Here is a 20,672-nt window from a genome sequence, read left to right as displayed (position 1 = left end):
ATGTCAGCAGATTTAAGAGTTCTTTCAGTGGCAAAAACAAACAATTTGTTTAAAAAATATCTACTACATATTTTTATTAATCAAAACTCCTTTATGTAAACACTTAAGATAAACAAAAGAAGATAGGGACAGTAACACATCACCTCAGTAGCATTTCATCCACAGACACGAACGCTTCAACCATGTTACATATACAACTAATAACAAACATGCAGTGCCACGGTTAAGTAAAGCTTAGTATTTTTCATTTGAGTGCCCGCATTTTAGAATTTCATCCACAGACCCGAAAGTTAGAACCACCTTGTACAAAAAAATAAGCAGCTTTACAGGAACGACAAAAACTGTTCATCTGCTTTCATTCCTGAACTGGCGCCGCCTTTGATTAACTTATCCACAGATCCAAATGGTTAACTGATTCAATATTTAACTCAAGGATTGAAAACAAAAACCCATAAATTTCAGAGTTAATTCTGTTATCCAAGATTTTACGGGGGTCGTGAATTGTTGACCTATAATCTGAGCAATTTTAGCTGTGCTTTGGTCGTAACACTAACACAGCCTGCATGTAACTTACTAACCAAAAAAATGTAAATGTATCAACGAATCGGTGCGAAGTATGACCTGGCATTTTATTGATTTTGCAGAAAAATAGCTCGATTGTAACCTTCTAGGCATGAGCTTTTTATAGCAAATAAACGTTTACTAGCTTTCTCTAATTTTGAGTTAAATTTTTTGTGAAATTTGAGGTTCCTTTGTATAGCAGGGGGACCGTTAATGTTTTTTTTAGGCCGTTTCTATACCATTTTATCGCTGCAGTTTCTTATCCAAGTAAGTGATTTTGAGAGCGTGTCATTCTGTGTAACCTTTATGTATTAAACGGTCACTTGCATTGGCCATTCCCCGTTCGCGTCTCTGCTATTTCGCGTAGCTGGCTGGTTTAGCTCCCTCAGGTCGCTAAACAAGCCAGCTACGTTCTGCTACAGGCAGGGTAAAATTCTCTGAATTTCCCTTAACATTTCCTCTTTGATTAAGGATTTCATCCACATATCCGGTTAACGCGAGAAACAAGTATATACAACGTAATAAACATTATCACTGAAAAAAAATGTCCCCTTTAATGAACCGGAAATTTTTCCTCAAACGCTAGGGCCACCTTGTGCCCGTGGTAAAATCTGCCGGTTTGAAAACACAGTGTACAAACACAGTACCATGCGAGCAGAGGCCCTTCGATCTTCCTAGATAAGTCAGCGATAAGTCGCACAAACCTCAAGACGTTGATCAGCTCTTACACGCTAACCGGCTTTCAGGCTAACTGACCTCGACAGCGAGCGAACTTTGAAACTCGTAACACATCAATTCTTTTCCACTACAGCCCATTCGGCCGGATTGATCCCATCGCTTATTATGCCGGAGTCTAGTTAGGGGCTCTGTTACCATATTCAAATATGATAGCCGTGGAAAGCTTTGGGTATGAAGTTTTCATAGAAGTCGTTACACTTATCAGCGGGCTACAAGTTCCTGATAAGCGTATGTGACAAGACCAGCATCGCTCAGGATTGGTTTCTTTCAATTCAGGTAAAACAATAGCACAATATTTAGGAGGGCAAAAGGTGGCTTCATGACGTCCATCTCTTCTTCCGACTTTCCGTAACGCCAGAACGCCTAAGAATAGAACAGATCGGCAATCGCTTCCTCCATCGACCGTGTTAGCGAAGTATTTTATATGGAAAACCTCGATTTGGAGGTTAGTTACGTATAACCTGAAACAACTTCTCAGAGACTTTGAACAGGTGAGAGAGAGTTCAATAAGCATTATATATTTTTAGTTTAAATAAGGAGGGTAAACAATTGCGTTTGACTTAGTTAGGAGACGATGATTTCTTCGCTAGATCGACCTTGTCAGTCAAGCCGGCAGGTTTAGCGAAAATGTTGCAGTTTCAGTCGGTTTTGCTGAAGGTTTGATCGCTTCCTGTTTCAAAGAGTTCATCAAATCAAGTTACTCTTGCAGACAGTTCGGTAGTTAAAGTGTTGTTTGTTTGTTGTTGATTTTCAAATCAGCAGTCAGAATAGTAATCCTGATACTAATTGGTTTTACGAACTTCATTTTGCTCACTGCTTGTAACCGATTTAAGCAAGAGTCATGATTGAGCCTAATCAGTATTTCTTTGTAGAATTTTACGGTTTATTTTTATCGTTTAGAATGCCATCAAGTTGAATATTTAATCATGTCCATCAGAAGTGCAGCATATGCGTTACAACGTATCTATAGACAAGCATTCAAGCGAATAGCGTTCATATACATGCTATATTGTCGCCTGGGGGTCTTGTCCTCTTGAGCTGAACACGCACTCGACACTTACAGTTACTTCGGCGCGCGCGTCCCGCGCGCGTACTGTACCTCGCCTTCATACTTCAATCGCAGATGTCAAATACCTAATTCAGTTCTTTTCTTTAAGAGAGCAGATGCTGTTTCCAATGTTTATGTCCCTAATCAACCTATGCACTATTGATCAGTAAAATAAAAGGGTCAAATCCAAATCAAGTCAGTCAGTCTTGAAGGTCTGTATCGGGTTAACCTAACACTGAGAGTTGGCCAAACTTTTAACGGCTGAGAAATGGCAGTATTAATTTTAACTGATAGCTGAGAAACATTAAGAGAACTATTAGATGAGATGTCTAAACATTACTTGAGTATTGTGTGAATTTGCCTGAGTATTGTGTGAATTCTATTTGGAAAGAACAGCATAGTTCAAACTTCTTTGAATTAAAATGTGTTGCGATCAATCGTACCCATCCAATCTCGCCTCTTTTCTCAGAGGCGAACAAAGGCCATTTTGAGAAAGACGTCCTCTAAGTTAAGAAAATGATATCATATCGTTGAACTGCAGGTTTTGCGGACAAAAGTGTTTTGCAAAGGGATCAAAAAGGACAAAAAAGACATTAATGCGGTGTCCGTTGCCATGGTAACGATACGTCTCGTATACCTCTTCTTTACACACGGCTCGTTCGCATCTCGTTCGTTGAGTTGAATTGAGTTAATAAGGTAATTTGGCTCAGTACCGTATAGTAAAGAGATTCGAGTGCTGACGCGTAGGTTGCGAGCGTTACGGCCCTTCGAATTCGTCAGAAAGAATCAAGGAATTGTAACGGTTGTGTGTTTGGTTTATATATTGTTGAGCAGTGGAGCTACGCTATTGGTAGAAGAATGGTAAAGGAGATGGTGGGAAGTCATCACCCCTCCTCCGGCTTGCTTCAGTCTGTTGAGACTGAAAATGTAGATCGACTTTTGATGTTTGCAACATTATTATCAAGATTATTAAAAAGTTCATTTCGGGAGTGCAGGAATGTCATGCTGAAATGTCATCCATAAGTGAGATTGATCTTGATAATGATGTTGGAGACATTGAAACTTCAATTAACATTGCTTTTGATATTTCTTACCATGAAAAAAGTACAACTAACTAAATTGAGGCTAGTTTTTAGGTTCAGGCCCATAGCCTAGGGGGAGGGGCAGGAGGGGGGGGCAGGGGGGGGTAGGAGGGGTTGGAAGTTTAAAGTCAATGTGCCAAAAAATATATAGTTAAAACAAATTCATGTGCAACAATTAGTCTTGAATTCTGATGCGACAAATGCCTTTTCATAACCTTAACAACTTGTTTATTACCTGTCAGTTTCCTCCGCTGACAATTGTTTTTTATACAACAGCAACAAAGGCACTCCTACCTTGTGAAATGGAAAAAAGAACCAGAGGTGTCTCGCGTCCAAGCGATATAGCGCGTCCAGTTTAAACTGTAGATACCTAAACCCCCATATCAAATTAAAGCTTATAGCCAGCTCTCAAACTATACCAAGGATTTTGAAACAAACTGTATTGTCACAACCTCTAAATGCGAGCCAGATAGCCAGCTCTCAAACTATACCAAGGATTTTGAAACAAACTGTATTGTCACAACCTCTTAATGCGAGCGTCCGAATCACCTTTTGAAAGCCACAAGTCAAAGCGAATTTTGTTTTTCGCTAATTTAATTTGCTCCTTAGTTTCCGGACCCAAAGCGCTAAAAACAGTGGTCTGCGTTTTGCCATACTCAATCTCAATGAAAAGTTACAGAACATTTTCGAAATAGGACGAAAAAAATGTGGAGTGATCGTACAAAAATCTCTCTCGGAGAAAAAATATTTCGAAAGAAAAAATTCGCAGACACATTTTTGTTGTTTATATGTTAAACTAGCTACTGTCCAAATTTGAAGGCAAACGAACAAATTCCCTTTGAGTTTTAGCTCTTTGAAGTGGCTCTCCCAAGTGAAAAAATGTATTCGAGAAAACAGTGCTAAAAATTCGGCAATTCATTTTGTTTCAAAATTCTTGCTACAGTTTAAACCGGACGCGCTACATCGCCTGGACGCGAGACACCTCTAAAGGTACACGGTAACCTTAGTCTTAAAGTCTTAAAGTAACTGATAAACCTAGATAGCTAAAAATCAACCAATATCAAGCCGTAAAAAGCTGCTGAAATAAAACTACTTGTTTTCTGAGACGTCCGTTCATAATCTTGTACCCAGATCTCAGTCGGTTCGGGAATGCCGTGGGAGATCTGGGTACGAGATTAGTCCGTTCATTGACAGCAATTTAAATGTTCTTTATAGTTTTAAAATAAGAATTTAGTGTTAGCGCGTTGTTGAAAGCCACAAAAATATGTCCTCTCAAGCCACTGGAAAGGAAATTCTCCTGCAATCGGATTCTTATTGATTCTTATTGAAAGCCACAAAAATATGTCCTCTCAAGCCACTGGAAAGGAAATTCTCCTGCAATCGGATTCTTATTGCCCGGTTCCAAGCTTTAAAAGAGAAAGAAAAATTGGTCGTCGTTTGTTTACGTCATCTCCTTCAAACGTGAAATAGCCCTTTTCACGGTTAATTTTTCTCGTTTGCATTACAACGTTATCCAACGTGGATGCAAGGCAATTTTGGGCTAAAACTACAAAATAGCCCGAAATTGCCTCACATACATGCTAGATTTCACTGTAATTCAAATGAGCAGAGTCAACCGTGAAAAGGGCTATTACGAAATTTTACATCCTAGTCGTACAGTGACGGCAAAGAAATGTGCGAAAAAGTGTGATACAGGTGCAAAGTTATTATTTTGCTTACTAAATCTACTCCTTTTTTGTTGTTCTCATTGCATCTTAAAATCCCTAATCGTTCTTTTTTCAGTGAGTGACGATGGGGCGGGGAGGGGTAGCTTTGTTTGACCAATGTGCTTGGCCCCGTCAGTTGTTTTAGCCTTGCTACGGGCCTGAGGTTTGAGCGAGATTCAAATCCCGCACAAGCTTGAATTATAACTTGAAACTGCCAGAATTTTTTTCTCATTTTCAAGCGTATATTATGCACCATTCGCATATTTGATTAATTAACAAGTTTATTTAATTTCGATTGTAGGGCTACGAAACGTTATCTTTATCGAGGAACCATGGCATCATTCCAAAAATTGAGATTAGTACAACTGGCCTCAGAGTGGGGATCAAAGCGCGGCGGTGTGTCGACATTCAACAGAGAGCTAGCCATACAACTAGCTAAACTTCCTGACGTGCAGATTTCTGTATTTCTGCCACAATGTAACGAGGAAGACCAAAGAGATGCACAGGCCAACAACATCACTCTCGTTCAGGCCAAAACAAGGACTGGCTTTGACAATGAAACCGATTGGCTTTGCTTTCCACCACGCAACCTAAAGTTTGACTTCGTAATCGGACATGGCGTAGTGCTTGGTCGCCAAGCCCAAGTCATACAAGAAAGCCACCCATGCAAGTGGATTCAGTTCGTGCATACTGATCCAGAGGAGCTGGGAATGTATAAGGATTATTCTGGCGCCATTCCAAAGGGAGAAAAAAAGCGTCGTGATGAGGTAGAACTCTGTGTAAAAGCTGATTTTGTTGTAGCAGTAGGGCCAAAGCTGGCAGAGGCTTATCGCTCTTATCTCCGCTATTGTGGAAAAGACCAAGACGTATTTGTTTTTACACCAGGCGTTTTCAGTGAGTTTTTAGACGTAGCGCAGGGCAGGCAAGACGGACGCAACTGCCGAGTGCTAACATTTGGTCGTGGCGATGCTGAAGATTTCTCTCTGAAAGGCTATGATATAGCAGCTTCAGCTGTGGGTAAATTGAATTTTGCGCAGCTCATCTTCGTTGGCGCTTACGAAGAGCAACAAGACAACGTTGCAGATAGTTTAAAGCTCTGTGATATAACTCCACATCAGCTGAGAGTGAGAACATTTGTTGAAAGCAGGGAATCTTTGAAACAGCTGTTTCCTGAGGCGGATCTTGTCATCATGCCTTCGAGGTCAGACGGTTTTGGCCTTACTGCTCTGGAAGCCTTGTCAGCTGGTCTGCCTGTGCTTGTCAGTGCCAACTCGGGATTTGGAGAAGCCCTAGCCAAAGTTCCTTTCGGTTCTGGTTGTGTGATTCCTTCAGAAGATGCTGGGGTTTGGGCCAAAGAGATCGAGAAGGTTTGGACTAAAGATAGAGAAACTCGACTGGAAGAATGTGAGACTCTAAGAGACACCTATGCTAGGGAATACAGTTGGGAGGAACAAAGCAGAGCTCTTGTCGCAAAGATGAGGAGTATTCTCAATGGTATGACCTATTTTTCCTTTAAATAAAGATAAAAGCAAAAGTGAAAGGTGTGAAAAAATTAGCAAATACCCCTGGCGTTTCCGAAAGCAGGTTGCACGCCCGAGGGCGAGGTCTTACTTTCTAGCTCACATTTGGACGATACTGTGAACCAAAAGATCTGTTTTTAACGTAAAAGGGGGTCAAACGTAGCCATTTGTTATTTCGATAGACTTTTTCAATGTTGACATTCAATCAAAGCACCGACCTCAGTAAAGCCTTTTCGTTTGAAAGCGCATACTTTCACATACGTTTTAGCCTATCATCCATGATAAAACTATTAAAAACGTTAAAAGCAACTCGTTTCGAAAAAAGATTCAAAAGTAAAGACTTTGAAAACGCATGGTTTAAAAAACGCTCCGGTTTTAAAGGGACAGCTGAAAACGACGATTTTTGAAAACGGTGACGTATACGTAAAGAGTGTCACAAGACACCGGTTCCAGTTTAACTTCGAATATATGCCGAACATGCGAAACCCCAGGTCCCTGTCATCTTCATTATTTTCGAGCGTTTTAGTTTGGACAGACGAAAATGACACGAAATGCTACAATTTTTTTGCTACGTTCTCGGCGAGATGAAAACGGAGATTAGTGTGGACAGGACTTAAGTTTAAACCTATAATATTAACTAGTGACAAGTAGGTTTGGTGACGCAGTGTTGAGAAAATGCTTTGTTGGTCCTCCTCTCCTCTTAAGTAAAAAAAATCCTAGCAGTATGCGGGATGTTTGTCACATGAACCTAGTTTAATGACCCCACGAGTCTCCTGTAGCTCATTAATAAGACATCCGAATTTGTGTTCGGAAGGTCATATAGGTTCGGCCCCTTTTGAGTGGACTCGGATTTTCTTATCACTAAGCGATACGTCAACTCTTTGCACTGCCCTAAACTAGGCGAGGATGTTCCTTCTTTCTACATTGTGGGAAAAAGGCTTGTTTCCACCCCATTTAAAATACATTTAGTAGGGTTTTTGTTTATAATGGTTAATAATATAAGACGTTCTAATTGTGTTTCAAAAGACGCTACAGCTTCGAGTTTATGGAGGTCTTCATCCTACTCAAGTACTGGCACCACGGCGACCACGACAATGGGGCACACAGATAATTTTGACGAAATACTTAGCAATAATATCGATTACTTTTAAAAAATACTTTTCCAGTTGTTTCCTCAAATTATCTTTTTAGATTCCAAGAACCTTGCTAAGATCTGCTTTACCTGCATAGTCCTCAACGGCAAAAAATACATTCGTAGTAGTTGGCACCGGAGTTTCTTGGACCATGCGCAGGACGTATGCGCAGTAGCAAAAGAGGCACCCTCCTAAATTCCAGTCCTAACTGGGCTCAGTTAAAATTGGTAAAAAAGAGGGCTTAAAACTGATCTAAAAAACTAAAAAAGTTTCCCAAATTTTCGAACCGTATCTCTGGTTCGTCTTCGGGGGACAATGAATCTGAAATTCAAAATCACTGCTTCATTAATTCCGGCTCCTAAGAGTTCTTAAAAGCGGCACATATGCCCTTGGGAACTCCATTCTTTCGTTAACAGAGTTCTTGTCAATGTTTGAGTGTAAAGACTCCAAAAAAATTCTGAGCTTGTAATTGGTTTCATTCCTTTCAAGAATTTCGCCGTAGCATGGTGGATACCGTGCGTGGTTTTTTCGGCGTGTTGTCGGATTGCCGACTCTTTACTTGCGGCTAGTTTAATTCCATTTGTTTGGCTTTTGTTACCACAGATGCATCGACTCGAGCGTTGAAGAGACTTTCAGGTTCTAATAGTAGACAGCAGCAATCAAAGCAACCCAGGACCGTAGCCGAGGAGACTGCAGGTGAATTAAAAAGAAGTAAAGACGCTTGTCATAACTATGTATCTTTATAAAAATGGTGTATTAGTTAGTGATCGACACAGGTGTACTTGGAAAAAGTAAATCCTATTAGGAGTCGAACCTAAGACCGATTACTAGTTTGGATGCTCTACCACCGAGCTATGGGAGACTCGTGGGTGGAGCTGAAGGCCATTAACCCTATCTAGATTTGGGGGGGAGGGAGGGGAGGGGGAAGGGGGCGTTAGGGTTAGGGTTAGGGTACTCTCACCGATAAACCATGTACCGATTGTGGTGAAATCTCTTGTGAATTTGCCTCACCTTACGAGTTACTAACAATAAGCGTAAAATGTACAGAAAAACAGGCTAGCATACAACAATCGATTCAATTCCAGCGGCTGAGGCTTAAGATTTGTCAAACAATAGTTAGGACATCATGCTACTTTCATTGCAGTGGTAATCAAAGATGGCTCTGTCAGTGACGACGAATTAGAGGAATTGTCCGAGAGGATTGGAAATTCTTGGGAAAAACTTGCTCGACGCTTGAATTTCAACAAAGCAGAAATAGTTGGATTTCATAAGAACAACGAAGAATACGCTAAAAAAGCCTTAAGCATGTTGGAAAAGTGGAAAGAGAAATATGGATCTGGAGCAACTTACAAAGTCTTGTATGAAGCCTTGTGTCACAGGCTTGTGAGTCGAAGGGATTTAGCAGAAGAGTTTTGTACCATTTAACTCATTGTTCAGAATTAGTCTCGCCACTTGGGTGAACTTTGTGTCTTGTCACTTCTTGCCGGTCTGATTGGAGCAGTGCGCACATGTCTCTCCTGCAAGTTCCCTTTTTGTATAAAGTGTACATACATAGGAATTTTCAAGGCCTACATTAGCTAAATATTTGAGAAGATACTCAGGATGATGAAGATTTTACAATATGGGCTGACCTATTGCGACATTTAACCATTTAGGCTTCTAGCTGGCTACAGTTTGAAAATTTTCGATCTATAATCTGAGAAATGGCCATACCACGGCAAACGTACCCTGTGTATAACTTACTGAACAAGAGATATTAAGGTATCAACAAGTAGTAAAAAAGATGGCGCGCCTTGCATTTTATTTTATTGATTTTTCTGAAACAGCTCGGTCCGTCTTCACCCCAGTCTGGTAGCCAGAATTCGTCGCAGGCTCTTTGGTTAGCGTTTGGTCACTAGAAGAGACTCTGGGGAAATTGAAAGAAAAGGTTTTTTTGGATTGGCTACCCGGTTACATCATAATCTTTCACTCGATATTTTTTTCTTTTTTCTACCATAGGATTTGTTTCGGAGAAAATTAATAACCTCTTACTAACCGAGCGCGGGGGCCGTACTGGGGAATATTGTCCCGAGGTCGTGGCAGTACGGACCGAGCGCAGCGAGGTCCGTACAAAAACGACCGAGGGCCAATATTCCCTAGTACGGCTCGAGCAAGCTAGGTTAGTAAGTAGTTTATTATATGGCACTCGGAGCTTGTTTATTTATAAAAACGCACTTCCGGTCACTTGAATTAAAAGCGTTTCCGTCGTGACGTGTTTTTGATGACGCGAGCAACCCAGAAAGAACAAGCTACGGTACCACGAGTTTGAAAACAAATTTACTATATATTTAGGTTGATTGTAGAAAAGACTTCAAGAACGATTTGTAGCGGAATTTGACGAAAAAATCTTAACAGCTGTGGTTTGTTTTTGAAACTCACAAAAGGGTTTCGTCGATCCCAGAAAATTTACTGGCGCATCACAAAGTACGGATCAAGAAAAGGTTGCTCTGAAAATTATATCTGATCATATTAAACTTTAAACGGAAGCAGCATTAACTCAATCGTCCTCGTCGCTCTCATCTCTGGCTCGGAAACCCAAGTGTAGGGATAAAAACCACCACACAGTTCTTTGAAGTGCAACTGGATTGGAGTCGCCAAATTCTTCTCCGTTTTCATCAATCGCCTGAGCGGCTTGCAGCTTGTTTCTTCTGTCGTGCTCGTGAACTAGTGACTTGTGCTTCGCAGCTAGAACTCTTCTCGATTTTTCAAACTCATTATCCTTGAGTATGTTGAATGGATATTTCCTCTCAGATAAAATGAGTATCGCTGTATATTGCGCTGAAAACTGGAAAATGTTGCTGGCTCGTATTCACCATTTTTCCTGCGTACGATTCATAAAAAAATTGACAAAAGTTCATAAAAAAATTGACAAAAGGTGGTCAAGCTCGGACGCAGGTAGGCTTTCAATTGTTTGACTATTCAAGCCATTAGCTTCAATAAAACGGAGTAGAGTGTTCATATCAGTGTAGGTCTTCCTTTTGTCTTTTCACTTTTCTGTTTGTTTCTGAAATCGTCAATGGCTTCCTGGCTTTCGCTGATGCCTGCTTCAGAGGTTTCTAGATCTTCGGGATAGTAAAATTTGCTTTGTAAATGATATTCTTCTTCGTCCATGTTGAAATCAGTCTTTTGGGTAGTTGCTTTGCGAAGAATGAAAGTATTTTCAGGTTTTCTTTTCGCAGTTTTAGCTGCAAATTTTCAAATTTGCCGCTTGTCGTAAACAAAAATACACAGCTTATGACCGTTTCTATGGAAACGGTCCGTATGGTAAAATCCCGACCAAGAAAGAACCAATCAGAACGCGCGGATTTACCTCAAGACTACCTTGCCATATAATAAAGTCCAATATCCCAGAGTCTCTCCAGACAGCCAAAGAGCATGGGTACGAAATTGTGTGATACTACCAAGTCACAAATATTGATGCGGTTGGATATTTACTTGCGTTTAAAAAATCTAGTTATAAACTTTTTGACTGCAATCAATGGTGCTGATAAAGCTACGTAAACGAAGTATCCATAAGCGATCTTAGACATTCACTATCCGTCGAAACAAATTACCAAGCGATTGTAACATTCTAAGCGTGAGCTGTTGAATAAACGTTTTAACTCAAATTTTTGTTATGAAAACTTGAAGTTGCTTTGAAAGTTAATAACTCCTTGTATCTTTTGAGAATCACATTGCTTAATGCAATTGACATCTGTATTTCAGTGTGCGCCAAGACTGCTTTTTTTCCCAAGTGACCAAAAGGGAAGTATTAAGTCCCCCTATATTTCCGTGGGATTCTCGAGACCGGTACGCTTCGATGGAACCGCGGCCATCTTGGTTTGTAAAAGCGAGCGCGATCTGGGGAGAGTGTCTAAACTACCGAGGAGAGCGGGAGTGGGTGTTAGTATAGTGAGGGAGGGGAAGCCGGATCGCGCTCGCTTTTACAAACCAAGATGGCTGCGGTTCCATCGAAGCGTACCGGTCTCGAGAATCCCACGGAAAAATAGGGGGACTGTGAACAGTCTATTGACCCCAAGTCAGACTTGCACTTGATATGGAATTCACTATTTTTTGTCTTAAACCGTGTCTCTTCTCTGGAAATTCTGGAAATGGTTCGATTTTAACGTGAAGGACCCTTTCAAATTTAGAGAACGTTAGGATGCTTTTTGACAACACAGCATTGGCGCTAAGTAACATCAGGCAATTATAAAAACGACCCGTTAAGATATATTGCGACTATGCACATTTGACGGATGTTTAGCAACTGTTCACCCGGAAATTCCGGAGGAGATTAGGAATACTGAAAACGATGGTAGGGGATTTTGATAAATCAAAATATTTGTCGTTCGTGACCACCACTTAGCAACAGGCATTACTTGCACATTTTGTGGCCTCACCATACCTAACCCTATTCCGATGAGTGGGGTCGAATTCGACCCCTTAAGAACCAATAACCCTTTCCCCACCCTAGAGGAGAAACTATGGCACAGATGAAGCTGCAGTAACTAGAAGGATGATCAGCAGTCATTTTGGTAACCAGAATAACTTATGTTAATCTGTTTGGCACCTCTACTTTTTCCTCGATTCACAAGCTTTACAACCATATATAACATGCTTATCTTCCTGTAACGTGGGCTTTTGAAATAAGAGATATTTATCCAACACACTTAATTAGCTAATTTGTCTCTCTAAAAATTCCGGCTTAAAAGGGCTTAATAACCAAGCAAAATATCGGGAAAGCCCGACACTGCTTTCTTTGCTATATCACTGCTTTTTAAATAACACCCGTCAAGTTCTCCTCTTTTCGTGCTATCTGGTACCTAATACTACTAATAAAAAGCGATAAATAAATATAAGAGCCCTTGGTTGTTTGTGAGTTTCGTGGCTCCTGGCACTTCATAAGGGCAAATCGTAAAAAAAATGATATTTGATTTGAAGCTACCTTAATTGAGCTTTCTATTGATGTATAATTTATTGGGGTTTTCCTGAATTTTGCGCGCAAATGAATTCGTTCTTGAATGTAGTATCGAAGTTCGAGAAGGAAGGAAGTATCCCTTCCTTATTTGAATTTAAGCCATTTTGAAAATATTAATAAAAAAATTTAAAAAATCATAAATAAATCATTTGAAGCAGTTTTTTTTTTTGAAAAAAAAAAAAAAAAAAGATATGAAAAAATCAATGAAAAAAGTACAACAGGTAGCTAAATTAATCTTTTTTAAACTGTACTATAAATTCTAAATCTAACATTTTTTATAAGGTCTGATGATTTTATAAATTGTTTATCTAAAGATTCGTTTTTATAACATTCTTTACAAAGTGATATTATTCTACCATCAACATAAAAATTTCCGGCAAGTTTTCTTTTTACCCGAAAAAATAAATAATGTCTCAACTCAAATAATCTTTGTTTTATTCCATCCCAATCTCTTTCTTCAAAATTAACTTCAAAGTCATCATCAATAAACATATAATCTGGATCAACCATTTTATTTTCTTCGGTTTTGAATGTGATTGTGAAATTATTTTTCTCCATTTTTACTATATAATATCGACATCTCTTTAAAGTCTTTTTCGGTTTGACCTTAGAATTTTTTTTTTGAAAACGGCTTAAAGAGATGTTATTATATATTTGTATAAAGACATGGAGAAAAATTACATAGCTAATCCAAATCACAGGAGATGATAAGGCAACAATCAAAAAACTATATCATAAATCTAAATTACATAATTGTTGCCCTTCATTAAGAGATCAAATTTTAACAATAGTAGGTTGTTGTATTTGTAAAGATCTTACAATGTTTTGCCTCAAGAAGTCCAAAAACAATAAATCTGATATATTTTGGACAACCGATTGAAGTAATTGAACGTGGCGATATAAATTATTTAATGCTGCTTAAAACAAATATATATACTATTTTAGTCAATAATGGTTTTTTTTATCTGCTAAATGGTGATTATGGTTACTGTTATAATCAGATGCTCTATCAAGATCAATATGTTAATTTTGATATTGATAATGAAATTTATAATATTTTAACCCTTTTGCTGCGGGCCATTTTTTTACCCCTGTGCCGACGGGTCTGCAAAATCTGCGAGCCAGCGAGCCATGCGAGCCACCGTGCGAGCCATGCGAGTCACGTGAGTCATGCGAGCCACAGTACAAATGTTAAGAATTTTTATTTGTTTTATTTACATTTGCATGAGAACATTTTGGACGAATTTTTTACTCGGGCCGTAAGGCGGCGCGAGTTATAAAGTTTTCGGTCGCGTTATCAAATTCTTTTTTATTTTTTGGGGTCGCGATAGGCCGAGAGATAAGACTTCGGGCCACGAGTTAAGTTCTCGGTCTCGTTTTTTGTACTCGGGCGGCACGAGTTCAGTTTTCAGTCGCGTTATCAAATTCTTCACGTTCTTTTACTCGGGCAGTGAGGCGCCGAGTTAAGTAATCGGGGAATGGGAGGGGAGGGCCCCGAACTCCCTCATTTTTTCGCTTCCTTAGCTCCCCCTCCCTTTCCCCGATGTATTCTGCGAGTCACTATTCTTTCGGATCAAAACATTTGGCGTCGGTTGTGAAGTGTTCGTGAACGGTTTCCCTTAGCGCAGAGAGGGTTCTGGGGTCATTAGAACAAAAAGGTGATGGCAATGATAGCATGTCAAGTGCCGAAGAAAGCGAAAACGTAAGGATTAAAGCCCGTGGATATTGCATAAGAGAGGGGGAGGTAGCTTGAACATGTTGCATTCGGTTTTTTTCTGATTGGCAATTAGTGAGGGTGACAGTTGCGCATACACTTACATACACTTTTCCTTTTAAAAAAAATACCCAACTGACGATTTTCAGTGCATTGTGAGGCATTTTAGCCGGAAGTAAAATTGGTACCTACAGTTGTATTTGATTGTTTTCAACTTGGCTTCTGATTGGCTGATTCATAAAACGTCTTTGTGATGGTTTGCGTTGTCCTACTGTAAGAATTAAATGTTGCGATTTTATTCATCTTGTTCCGATGCTCTTGTTCTTGTTCTCATGTGAATGTAATATAACAAATAAAATTTCTTAACATTTGTACTGTGGCTCGAATGACTCGCGTTACTCGCATGGCTCGCACGGCTCACATGACTCGCATGGCTCACACCTTGGCTCGCATGGCTCGCTGACTCGCAGATTTTAATCACCAGTCTGTGCGGACCAGACTCGTCGCGATAATCTTCATCACTTTGGCCGTCAAATTCATTGCCAAAAATGTCTTACGGATCAGCAGAATTGTTCCAAAGCCTCTTTAGAACATCGTCAGCTGTGTACCACTCATTACTTGTAAGTTTCAAACGAGAAAAGGATGAAGTAATCACAAAATTCACCCAAAAACCACACGTGGAAATCCAAGATGGCGGATAATTTGCAGTTGACCAACCTCGTTCCCTGGGCCGTGAAGAGGAGAGTCCCTGGGAACGAGGTTGTGCAGTTGACAAGAAAAACAAATCTTGTAGGTTTTTTCGGTCATGTATCTGTCACCAAATGTACCAGTCTTTACCAGGCCCTCATAAGTTTATTTATATGCGGTTTGATTGATTTTACTATGTGCGGTTTTATTAACACAAGCACTGTAACTTAGGACGTACTGAGTAGGACGTACTCAGTACGTCCTTGTAGCAGTGAAAGGGCTTAATACATAAAAATCAATCACGAAATTAACCATCAAATGATAGCATTAAATATCGGTGACTCCACTGTCGCTTCGCTCCTCTTCCCACCAGCCGTCACCGTGGAGTTTTTAACGCTTCTCCGCCCCTGCTCGCGCGGATCTTACCGCGCTGCGCTGCCGAGAAGCTAAACTCCTGGCTTCGCCAGAACCATATCATAATTTTTTCAATTAATTTTTTCAAAATTAATGGCAAATTATTTGCGCAATTTTATAGGAGCGTAGCGACCTCATGACAGATCATTGGCGTTATATTGTATGCTAGTAGCTTAATTTGCATCTTAATATACATGTAGTCGAAAGCAATGAAGACGGTGTGTCGTCGAATAGTGTTAAATTTGGTCTCTCGGACGAACAGAAGAGGACAGCTAGTTCGGCTTTTTACCCTGATTGTCATTATTGGGGTGGAGCTGCTTGTGTTAGCAAGCTTTTATATTCCGAAACGGAACAACAAAGCCAGGAACTACAGTCGCCATTATGATCAGTTTATCTATGCAAAGGACAATTTAAATCTCGATGGGAATGCTTCGAATAAGAATGGAACTGGTGGAATTTCTTGGATTTATAGTAGCAAATCCAGAAATATCAACGATAATTTATTCTCGAGCGCGAGCAACACCTCGCAGATAAAGGATTCCATTGTGTTGCCAATGATTCGCTCCAGTTGTTCTCAGTTCAATTTCTCGTTCGCCACGCCAATTGTGGAACCGAGATCCTCAGATTTGGAGAATAATTTATTTCTGCTTGTTCTTATTATTTCCGGAGTTGGAAGAACGTCGTTTCTGGACCAGAGAAATGCTATTCGCAGCACCTGGTTAATGAATGTGCGAAACATAAATTCGCTGAAATGGAAACATGTCTTTCTGCTCGGGACGAGCAATGATCCAGCAATAGATTTGGAAGTCCAACGCGAGGCTCACTTCAACAACGACATTTTGGTGTTGAACTCGACGGATAACTACCTGAATTTAATAATAAAAGTTCTCTCTGGATTTCGCTGGGCGTACATGCAATTTAAAACACGCTTCATCCTTAAGGCAGATGACGATGTTTACATTCGTATTCCGCATTTAATTACATGGTTGAGGAAATACGCAAATGGCAAGTTTTTTTACGGTGGATATGTCTACAAAGATGGTGTCGAAGTTAGACGACGAAACGGCACAGAGCTTGAGAACACTGTTTCCCTAGACTGCTACCCTGAAGAACGTTTTCCGCCATATTCCGCTGGACCTTTTTATGTGATATCTTCCACGGCTCTTCCAGCTTTATTCCAGGTCATGCGCCGGCGGAGAGTGTTCCCTGTTGAAGATGCCTATATGGGTCTCCTTACTAACAAAAGCAAGATAAAGCCCGTGACAATACCTGGCTTTCAACTCAATGACAATATCACTTACCATGAAAGCTGTTTTTGGGCTTCAAGAATTGCCTTTGGACACCATTTTGATAGCACCCACCTTTATTACGTCAGAACCAAACTACTGGAAATCGAGGAACTACAGTTGTCACAAGACTTTAACGTCTGCAGGTCACATCAATTAGTCATTACAATATGTAAGGTTTTGTTATACTTGGCATTACTGCTTAGTGTCATAGTAGCTCTTGTGTTTTCCGTTATTATGTTTCTACCTTATTTCACAAAATCCGGAATCATGAGAGCTGGTATTAATAATTAATCCCATTAATGCTATTGGGCATCTCTTGGTGCAACTTGCATTACCTTGCAACAAAATTGCAACACAATGTAAGTTGCGTAACAGCAACCCAAAGACTCAAATTCCAGGTATTCAAATTTTAAGGTACTTTAGTGCTAATTATGGCTTGATTGAGAGAAGACCAATTCTACCATATCAAACAAAATAAAATAGAAGCAATTTAATTAAGTTGTATAATTTTAACTTTTATTATGCCCCTGGTTTCACGGCAATGAACAACGCTGCTGATTAGGGAATGAGATAAATTATGTATTGTTTTCAATCGCAAAAGAGGACTATACAGACGATTATTTACTGAAATAAAGTAAAAATTAATGTTACATTATATTACAAATGACTTTAAAAATGTATATAGTGGCTTGTTAAATGACTGCTGAACTTAACTTTTATCTAATACATTTTTTACATAATACATAACAGCTAAATTGGTTGTCCAAAAAAATTCTACATGACATTCAAAGACTACATTCGTCAATTATTAGACCAGTCAATTGATCATTTAAAGTCAATCCTTATAATATTGTTATTAAATAGTGAACTGGTCTGTGTTGAAATGGAGCAATGCAATTGGCTCCTGATCGGTCTGAATTTTCCTACACATACTGCTACGATGGACCGCTCGTGTTACAACATGCATTTGAACGGAGCAGTGTTTCAACTTTGACAAAAACAAAGCAAAAATTGCTGTTCAAACCTGTTCCTGTCCTGCAAAACTGTTCAAACCATCATGTCAGAGTTTTACTACGAGTGATGAATTTTATTATCCAGACTAAGAACATAAACAAGTTTCACGTAGACCTGAAAGCAACAATGCTAAAGCCTATATCATAAAAACCTTACTGAACTACTGTAGATTGTTTGGTCCATATTGGAAATATGTTGGTCTTGCCTTTTTTTTGCAGGTTTAAAACTTGAAAAAAAAAAAACACAACCAACATTTTTCCAATACGGACCTCACGCTAGTTCAAGAACATATACTGTGTCGTAATGACCCTTTGTGGAGGATTAATTGAGAGCTGTCATATTTCTTAAATGAAAACAGATGGGTTTTTTTATTTTTTTAAAACAGTGAGAGTAATACTTAGATTAGATTATTTTAGCAAAATTTTATATTATAGAATGACTTAATAAAAAATTATGGTAATACAAGAACAATTATTAATATAGAATAATATATATATTTAGCCAAGCCTAAAAGCGGAGCTCCGATTTTTTTCAGAGCATTTATAGAAATCTGCTTATCGTATGAACTTAGTAACCTTACCAGTTCTTCATCCTTTCTGCAGTTATATATACTTTTAGTGCATACGTAACAAACTGCCCATCAGCAATAACAATAACAATGTAATACAGAGGGTACAATTATAATGCTGATTTGTCGTAACAGAGGGCATTTTTTTAGACAATTGCCCCAATCTCGTCCCCAGAGCCCCCGCGCGTAGGAACCAAGATTGCTAGTACCCAGATTCGTCGTTCAAATATGGCGGCCGAATAGGAGAATTTAGTTGTCTTTGCTTTGTTCTAGAGATTAGCAGTGTTTAGGCGTCTTCCTGTATTAGGATGGTGCATCTAATCAGCGTGGTGGATCAAGGATGTTTCTAAGCGCTAGGAAACTTTGCAGAAGTTTTCAAATTTGGAGGCGATCGAAGTTTTCCTACGTCTCATCTTATTTATCCTGCGCGACTGTGTGAAAAATGTTCCGTTCTATAGCAGATTTGTTGGGTTGAAGAAAAATTTTTAGTGTGATAAATGTCAAAAGTAGAAGAGGTTTTGCTGTGTCGGCGAAAGGCAAAAGGTCCGACTGCTCTGTCAATCTAGGAGGTAAGGACTAAATTCAAATCTTTGTCAACTTAAGCTTAATTATGTATTGATGCACACCTTTGTACTAGAGGGAGCAATTTTCTAAAAGAAACCTTTGATGTTGAATCAAGATAATGTTAAAATTGCTAGCAAATACGGACAATAGTGGGCCAGTGTCGTTATATGAATTCATGTGGTCATAGGCGTACGGGCTATTTTTTGCTAGGGGGGGGGGGGGGGTGAACCATTTGCCCAAAAATTTTCGTAAGTTGCCCAATTTTTAAGAAACAGTCGAAAAGAAACGAGGGTCATATGATGCACTAACATTAGGCCTACATATGAAGAGAAAATATTCTTACATATGAGTTTATCCGTATGAGCTCATAAAACACGTTAAAAGAAATAGTTGTCTCTGCCATTTCTACGGCCGAAGATATCAATGATATGATCCATATCATTGTTGACTACAGAGTTGGTACATGCTCTTTCAATTTTAATAAGTGCGATCAGTACTGATATGTTGTTGCCCCATGGTACGCAACGCACTGAATGATCGTTCTGCAGAACACCATGTAATAGGTAACACTGCAAGGACAATGTATACCACATTAGAAAACCCTGGAAACATATCATATGGATCATTCTTGTGCATTGTCTCCAGCATTTCTGAAACAGTCTTGTAGCCTAATCCGCGCACACGACGAAAACTGGCGTAATTTTCTGCCCGGTTTCCAGAATCTCGCCATCGATTTTGTAAAATTTAGCAACGCGGGAGAAGCTCTCTTTATCAGGTGTTTCACTATGACAGCCGGATAGTTCCCAAAGCACAGAGTATTTCCTGGTCATTTCCGCTCAACCTGAGCTCAAGCTCGGACAGCATCTTGTCGATGGACACATAGTAAGTGTTAACACGGTGGTGCGATTCAGGTGCAGGTGCGTTTGTCTTTGTGCGTGTTCATCTACAAGGGCTTGAAGGCGACACGATGGCGTTTGTCTGGGTGCCCTGGCGGATAAAAGATTAAATAGAGGTTCGCAGCCTCTTTGCAACTGCTTAAGTTGCGTACTAACTGTGAGGATCTTTCTTCTATTTCATCCGGCTTTCATCCGCAGTTCAAAATACATGTTTGATATATTTACATTCATTTATTCATCCTTCACGGGTTACGAACTCACAATATGACCAGCTCGCTGTTGGCTTCATAGCTCAGTTGGTAGAGCACTGCACCGGCATCGCAGAGGTCATGGGTTCAATTCCCGTTCAAGCTTCAATTTTTTTAGGCTTTCTTTTCGCAAGTGCTTAAGTTGCATACTAACTGCGAGGATCTTTCTTCTATTTAATAACCAGAAACTCATCAAGTGCTGCCAACAACTGTCTCGTATGAATGTAACTACAATTGGTGCCAAAATTGTTGACACATTCACCTTTTTAACACCCTACTTTGTCACTTTGATCCCTTTTTGCTCCCGTCGCTTGTCCTTTCAGCCCCCTTCCCCTCAAACAATGTTGTACGGCAATTGCCGTAGTCTCCAGATACAAACAAGCAAAAGTTGGATGGGTGAGCGAGGTCTTCTTCACAGTTTAATGCGCGAAAAAAGAGTGGTCGATTGTAGTCTTTAACTGGCTTTACCACGCCGACTTCAGGTTAAAATAGAA

General features: G+C 39.7%; 3 protein-coding genes across 6 annotated transcripts in view; all 3 read left to right on the top strand.

The window, feature by feature from the left end:
• Positions 1-20,672, top strand: part of LOC146456830 (beta-1,3-galactosyltransferase 5-like) — an 83,636-nt gene that overhangs the window by 10,626 nt on the left and 52,338 nt on the right. The window lies entirely within an intron of this gene.
• On the top strand, positions 1,636-11,481 carry LOC146456833 (uncharacterized). Of its 4 annotated transcripts, XM_085092869.1 has the most exons (5): positions 1,636-1,790; positions 5,437-6,629; positions 7,682-7,764; positions 8,394-8,484; positions 8,933-11,480. In XM_085092869.1, the coding sequence occupies exons 2-5, from the start codon at positions 5,468-5,470 to the stop codon at positions 9,211-9,213; spliced, it is 1,617 nt and encodes a 538-aa protein (XP_084948995.1). In that variant the 5' UTR covers positions 1,636-1,790; positions 5,437-5,467; the 3' UTR covers positions 9,214-11,480. The 4 variants fall into 4 exon arrangements, with proteins under 4 accessions (XP_084948995.1, XP_084948996.1, XP_084948998.1 ...); XM_085092870.1 differs by lacking the exon at positions 7,682-7,764 and having other exon boundaries at positions 8,392-8,499; positions 8,933-11,481; XM_085092871.1 differs by lacking the exon at positions 7,682-7,764 and having other exon boundaries at positions 1,637-1,790; positions 8,392-8,484; positions 8,933-11,479.
• The window catches only part of LOC146456831 (uncharacterized), a 42,066-nt gene continuing 38,140 nt past the window's right edge, over positions 16,747-20,672 (top strand). Inside the window, exon 1 of the mRNA XM_085092859.1 lies at positions 16,747-17,031. Coding sequence (XP_084948985.1) covers positions 16,884-17,031 — 148 coding nt within the window. The 5' untranslated portion in view covers positions 16,747-16,883. The remainder of the gene's footprint in view (positions 17,032-20,672) is intronic.

This window comes from Pavona decussata, unplaced genomic scaffold (genome assembly GCF_977016875.1).
Source record: "Pavona decussata unplaced genomic scaffold, jaPavDecu1.1 SCAFFOLD_254, whole genome shotgun sequence".
NCBI classification, from domain to species: Eukaryota; Metazoa; Cnidaria; class Anthozoa; order Scleractinia; family Agariciidae; genus Pavona; species Pavona decussata.
This window is presented reverse-complemented; position numbering and strand designations above follow the sequence as displayed.

Excerpts from the sequence above, each read along its gene's own strand:
- LOC146456833 (XM_085092869.1), top strand. The coding sequence starts at position 5,468 with ATGGCATCATTCCAAAAATTGAGATTAGTACAACTGGCCTCAGAGTGG. Across the intron at positions 6,630-7,681 it reads GATGAGGAGTATTCTCAATG|ACGCTACAGCTTCGAGTTTA; the intron begins GTATGACCTATT and ends GTGTTTCAAAAG. Across the intron at positions 8,485-8,932 it reads CGTAGCCGAGGAGACTGCAG|TGGTAATCAAAGATGGCTCT; the intron begins GTGAATTAAAAA and ends CTTTCATTGCAG.